The sequence below is a fragment of the Bufo gargarizans genome, chromosome 2 (genome assembly GCF_014858855.1).
Source record: "Bufo gargarizans isolate SCDJY-AF-19 chromosome 2, ASM1485885v1, whole genome shotgun sequence".
NCBI classification, from domain to species: Eukaryota; Metazoa; Chordata; class Amphibia; order Anura; family Bufonidae; genus Bufo; species Bufo gargarizans.
In genome coordinates this window covers 636,589,664-636,596,648 of record NC_058081.1, presented here as the reverse complement: position 1 = coordinate 636,596,648, position 6,985 = coordinate 636,589,664, and the positions used below count along the sequence as shown (strand labels likewise).

The 6,985-nt window shown below is 42.9% G+C and overlaps 1 protein-coding gene across 1 annotated transcript in view; it reads right to left on the bottom strand.

Annotated features, from left to right (window-relative positions):
- The window catches only part of AJAP1 (adherens junctions associated protein 1), a 245,785-nt gene extending 244,598 nt beyond the window's left edge, over nt 1–1,187 (bottom strand). Inside the window, 1 exon segment of the mRNA XM_044278372.1 lies at nt 455–1,187. Coding sequence (XP_044134307.1) covers nt 455–1,187 — 733 coding nt within the window.
- Between the last annotated feature and the right edge of the window lie 5,798 nt (nt 1,188–6,985).

Sequence of the window (6,985 nt, the reverse complement as noted above, 5' to 3'; positions counted from 1 at the left end):
CTTTCCAGAAGGGAATGTCTCCACAAAACAACACCTTCAAACAAGTGGCTAATAAATCTATGTATTAATGATGTCTATTAGCTATATATTCAAGAGGAATCACTGAACACTCATCTAACCTAGGATTAGAAATAAAATTTTTATTGATTGCTAATATTTAAGTGAACACAGCTGAGCTGTAGAACCAGACACAGCAGCATGGATGTGCCGTTCTGCCATGGCTGCCACTTTTTTCTCCTGATTTGTGGAGATTCTAGATATCAGATATCATTATCAGATATTGATGATTTATCCTGAGGATAGACCATTAGGTAAAACCTTTTCAGGCTAACATTGCTTTCTAATATAGTAGTTCAGAACCCTTCTAGGAAAACACAACACTATACACTGCATTTATGGTTTCTATCTGCAAGTTATTCATTCTTACATTCTCTATAACCTTTATTTGACATACCTGAGGTGTCATTAGGTATCTTCGGTCTTGCAGCTTTTCCATTTCCCGGAAAAGGTTCTGTTGTGCTAATCCTCCCTGGGGGCTTTTTAGCCTTATGTACCCCTGGGTTTTGAGAAGTCATCTCTTTACTTTGTGTAGTTGTGGAAGTCATAGTGGACATAGTAGTTCCCAACAATGTTGTCCTTCCTTGTGTTGTAGAGGTTCTTGTGGTCTCATAAATCCCAGGGATTGTGCTGGATTCCACATACTCATCATCTCCTGTTGGACCCCATAAAATAAATTCTGATACTGTAGTTGGCTGACTTTCACTGTCTAAAAATGGTCTAATATTCCAACTTCTCCTTTGGACCTGTCTTTTATCCCTTTTTAAATGAGTAAACATAAGTGTGTCTCTTACTTCATGTTTTGAAGGTACTCTGTTTGCTCTGGAAGAGTCCAGTACTGGCACCATTCTAGAAAATATATAGTCCACATTGTCTTTAAGATGTTCAACATTTGTAAACACACTCTGAAAATATTTCCGACTTCTTGGCTTTGGGCTCCCCTTTGGATTCCATAATGCTGTGTGATGTATCCTATGTTCTAGTGATGGTCTTTGTAGGTATCTGTATGTAGTACTTGGTGGTCCTGATTCACAAATAATGAAATCCATGGCTAGGTGAAAAATGGCTATCAATATCCAAGCATGGCTTCCTATCGAAGGGCCTGATCTGCAGATAGATATTTAAAACATATTAGGAAGACAAACAAAAAGTTTCAGTTGGGTATCTCTGTTAACATATCATTAGTCATTGAGCATATCCCTATAGAAAGCTGCATCATCTAAATTTTTCATGCCATTTGATGAAAACGATGTAGCAACATGTTGTGAAACATTACACAAGAGAGGGAAATTTAATTTCATAAAAATGTATGAGGAAATGAATTCATACACTAAAACTTCGGCAAATAAAGATTAATTGCAAGGAAATCCAACCCAACCTCCTTGATGCTCTGCAAATTTAAAGAATTTGACTTAGGAGGATGGACTGTATACGACTATACAAACAATTCCTGAGCTGAGGTTGTCAGAGGCGGAGGGTCAGCTATTTGTGTACTAATGAGTTACAACTTAAAAACAATTTTTTTTACTTCCAATAATAGGACCTGTCTGACAACACTAAAATTTGATAATAACTAAGATACAATATAATTTCATCATGAGTTGGGTCTTTTGACTTGTTTATATATTATTCTCAGTAGTAACACAATATACATTACATACATTAAGGTTTGGAATAAAAGAGATTCCCTGACCTCCTAAAGAAATGAAGCACAGAGTGTTGGACCTACAGAGATGTAACATTACATGGAGCCCATTCAAATGAATGTCAGACCTTGTAACACATGGTCACATTCAGTGCCCCATGGGAAGAGACCATTTTCTGAAGATGCTCTCTGCTCTGCTTTATGGGTTGTAGCTCTATGGGGCACAAATCTGTCTGCAACAAATAAATCCCCATAAAGGGCAGATAGACAGGGGTTGCCCAAATGGAACAACTCCTTTAAAAAAAATGATGCCTCAACACAAACAAAATTTGTAATAAAAAACTGGGTCTGTTGTTGTTTGCTCCGCTCATAAGCAAAATAAGATAACACTTGAAGAACAGTACATTCAAAGTATATGCTGAGAGAAAGGAATAAATAGTAATAATTAATGTGCAATAATACAAGTAATTAGTGTTGGTAGAGCTCCAAAGTGCTCGGGTGCTCTGGTGCTTGAGTAGAATACTTTGAGATGCTAGGGCGCTCTACAGAGCACCAGAGCACAATGGACGTCAATGGGAGAACCAGATCATTAAACCAGGTACCCCCTGCTCTGAAGAGGGGTGGGTGTCTGGTTCATAGGAAAAGGTCAGAAATTGATGGAAAAAAACACTGAAATGGTTCGGGAACAGCATGGGGAGGATGTCGGGATGCATCTTGGACTTCAAGATGTCCGATGTCCGAGTAGTACGACAATTTTACAAACTGACAATAATACGCACAAAAACGAAGATAAAATCAATTTTAGAGAAAAAATTGTTGGGAAACACTCTTTCCTGTATATTTACTTGTATATAAAGTGCAAGTGCTGCCAAAAATTACCAGGAAGAGGCACTTCGATACAACCTGTATATCACATAAAGGAGGGCCTCATTCACATCGTGGCACAATTGTTCAGGTAGTGGGACTCCTACACTCATAAACCCTATGCACTAAGTGAAAGGGCTACCAAAAATTACAAGGAACTGGCACTAGAATACACCCTTTATTACACATAAAGGAGGGCATCATACACACCCTTGAAAAATTATGATTGATGTCCTGCTGGTGACCCTCAAAAAACACTAGGAGCAAAGGCCTGCTGTTGACCTGACCCTCTAAAACATTAGGGGTGAGGGTCTGCTGCTGAGATGACCCTCTAAAACATTAGGGGTGAGGGCCTGCTGCTGATCTGACCATCTAAAACATTAGAGATGAGGGTGTGCTGCTGAGCTGACCCTTTAAAACATTATGGGCGAGGGCCTTCTGCTGATCTTAGCATCTAAAACATTAGGGGTTAGGGTCTGCTGCTGAGCTGACCAGGGGCGTTGCTAGGTTAAAACATTCGGGGCCTAGGCCCCTGATGTTTTGGCCCAGGCGCGAATGTACCGCCTGCCAGACAGATCCAACTGTATTGCCATCCCCAGGACAGCAATACAATTGAATCTAATGCCCTGCAAGATCTGAAGGACCCGAATACAGTTCAGTTCTGAATACAGAAGCTGAAAAGGACCTGTGATGATGTCACCGTCATGTGACCAGTGCAGGAGAGGATGGCTCAGCAGTGAAGAGAAGTCCTGGAAAGAAGCCGTGGTAAGGTCTGCTACATGAAACAGAGCAATGTTGGGAGTTGTAGTAATTTAACTGGGACTGTATGTTAGGGCTGAAGGGAGGGAAGTTATTTACATAGGACAGTGGGGTGGAGTGATGTTATTTACATGGGACTGAAAGTTGAGTGGTGGTGTTATTTACATGGTAATGCATGTTGGAGGTGTCTGGAGCAGGTTGAGGTTTTTTACATGGGAGTAAATGTTGAAGGCAGCTGTCGGAGGGAGTGATATTGCATGGGACTGAATGTTGAGGGGTAATGTTATTTACATGAGACTGTATGTACAAGATGTCTGGGGGAGGGAGTGATGTTATTTACATGGAACTGAATATTGAGGGGGTGATGTTCTTTACTTGAGGCGGTATGTTAAACGCAGCTGGGGAGTGGGTGATGTTATTTATGTGGGACTGTATATTGGAGGGGGTAGGAAAGATGGTGTGATGTTATTTACATGGGACTGTATTTTGGAGGGGCTGAGGAATTATAATTTTTTTGGGCAGTAAACAGAGGAATATAAGTACAGGGGGCACTGCAGGGGGTATTATAAATACTGGGGGTGCTTCAGGGCAAGCATTATAACAGTAGGAGGCAATATAAATACTGGGGCGCTTCAGGGTGAGCATTATAACAGTAGGGGGCATTATAAATACTGAGGGCAATGTGGGGGCATTTTAAATCCAGGGGACATTAGGCGTTCTTATTATTACTGGGGGCTCTATAGGAGGGACTTGTAGATCTTCATTTGTTCTACTAAGAGCACTATGGGGGGCCTTATTACTACTGAGGGGTCTGTAGAGAGCTTTATTACCACTGGGGAACAATAGGGGCCTTATTTCTACTGGGAGCTCTGTAAGGGCATTATTAATACTGGAGGGCTCTTCTACTAATGGAGGCCCTCTTGGGGAGCACTATCACTGTTGGGGCACTGTACGGGCCAGTATTACTAATGAGGGCATTCTAAAAGGGAATTAATATTGGTGGGACTATGAGGAGTACTGTTACTATGAGGGAAACAAATTTTTCTTTAGCATAGTATTTGGGGGTACAGAAAAGTGAGGAAGCCAAGATGTCTGTGTGTCACGCTCTGCGGAGACGATGTGCGGCTGAGAGTAGTTATCCAGACTGAATGGAGAAGATGATGACAGAGAAGATCTACATAAGAGGAGATGTCCCCTGGAGGCACTGGATGTGACAGGTATGTGCTGTTATATAGCTGTATAGCAAATACAGTAAAATGTCTTCAGTGCTAGTTTTTGGGGCATTCGTTGACTTAGAAAATTGGGCCATATGCATTGGGGCTTGGGCCCCAGATCTTTTGAGACTCTAGCAACGTCCATGGAGCTGACCCTCTAAAACATTAGGGGTGAGTGCCTGCTGCTGATCTGACCATCTAAAACATTAGGGGCGAGGGCCTGCTGCTGATCTGACCATCTAAAACATTATGGGCGAGTGGCTGCTGGTGACCCTCCAAAACATTATGGAGGGGTTGCTGCTGAGCTGACCCTCTAAAACACTAGGAGCGAGGGCAGCCTAATAAGCATGTTTATATGATGGAGGAGGAGGAGGACGAGAAAAGGAAGATTGAACCATATACCCTTTTTTGTGGTGAAAGGGGTGCATGTGAATACAGTGTATTCAATACATCATAAGAGCCACATTTAGAGAGCCTTTATGTTCAGCCGCTTTCCTCTGGTTGAGTAGAGAAGTCAGGGGCAATCCAGGCTTTGATCATTTTGTTAAGAGTTAACTGGTCAGCATTTTCAGTTGACAGCCGGAATGCGCTTATCAGTTATTATGCCCCCAGCAGCACTAAATACACACTCTGACAAAATGCTGGTGGCGATCCAGGCCAACACCTCCAAGGCTTAGAGCACCAATTCGTGCCATGTGTCCAGCTTGGACACCCAAAAGTTATGAGGCACAGAGGGATCACTGAGGACGCTGACACAGTCTTCTACGTACTCCTTCACCATCTTCCAAAACGTTTCCCTCCTTGTGACAGTAGACCGCTCATCAGGGTGAAGGTGCTGGCGGGATGTCATCAAACTATCCCAACTATAGTTTTTAAAACATTGTTGAAATCACGTATATATTAGCAGCATAAAATTTCACAGGAAAAATATCCACAGGACTACCAATAATGGTACATATAAATAGCAATTATTCCCCCAAGCTTTGGGTATCAATAAACCCCAGCCCTAGATAGATAAATAAAGTGCATAGTGCCTCAAGATAAATAAATACATATAGAAGATAATGCAGTAAGGTATACAGACCAAGGCAGTCCTGAATCCTGACATGTGTTTCGCGGTCGCTTTCTCATTCCTTTAGAAAGCGACCGCAAAACACGTGTCGGGATTCAGGACTGCCTTGGTCTATATACCTTACTGCATTATCTGCTATATGTATTTATTTATCTTGAGGCACTATGCACTTTATTTATCTATCTAGGGCTGGGGTTTATTGATACCCACAGCTTGGGGGAGTAATTGCTATTTATATGTACCATCAGTGGTAGTCCTGTATATATCTTTCCTGTGAAATGTAATGCTGCTGATATATACGTGATTTCAACAATGTTTTAAAAACTATATGTTCAATAAAATTTATAATTTTGTGTCAAACAATAGCTGTCCTGATCCCTAGTTGTTTTGGGTGTATAGTTGATGCTTTAACGGACAGCACCATACCGGGCGTTATTTTGCTTTGCAATTTGGGTGTAGGTACTACCCTCTGTAGCGGAGACAACCGTCTCCTGCTCCTCCTCATCATCATCATCCAATTTGCACTGAGAAAACGAACTCAGTCTGGTCCCTTATACCCTGACACATCGCTGCGGTGGTGTGCTGTTAGTCACCTAAGCAAATTAGTTTCAGCATGGCCTGTTGCCACTTCCCGACTGCAGTACTACACTGCTTTCAGCTACTGACTGACGGCTGACTGGTGCTGCAAGATGAGAATTCAGAGGTGGAAGTGGAGGAGGAGGTGGAGGAGGAGAAGAGAGGTTGCAGCCACTAATGTAGGTGGTGGTGGAAATCCTGATGGAAGTATGGCCCGCAATCCTTGGTGTTGGTAGCACCTGTTCCATCCCAGGGTATAAATCACTCCCGGGATGGTTGGGTAGCTTGGTATTTGCACTTTTGTTCTAAGGCCTGGGGTATGGACATCTGTACACTGTGCTGAAACACAGAAGTGGATGTGCTAGCTCAGGCATCCTCAAACTGTGGCCCTCCAGCTATTGCAAAACTACAACTCCCAGCATGCCCAAACATCCTACAGGTATTAGCCTACAGCAGGACATTGTGGGAGTTGTAGTTTTACAACAGCTGGAGGGCCGCCGTTTGTGAATGCCTGTGCTAGCTGATGGTGCTTGCGAAGGTCCAGGTGCAGGGCGGGAGACATCCGGGCCTGTGTCTTGGACAGGGGATTTGCCAGCACGTAACACAGGGGAATAGAAGGCAGTGGTGTGACCCGCAGACACTGATTGTGGTCCACACGTTCGGCCCACCTATTAGGGTGCTTTAAAGCCATGTGGTGGATCATGCTGGCGGTGGTGAGGTTGCTAGTGTTCACGCCCTTGCTCATTTTGGTACGGCACAGGTTGCAGATGACAAATTCTTTTATCGTCCGCACTTTCC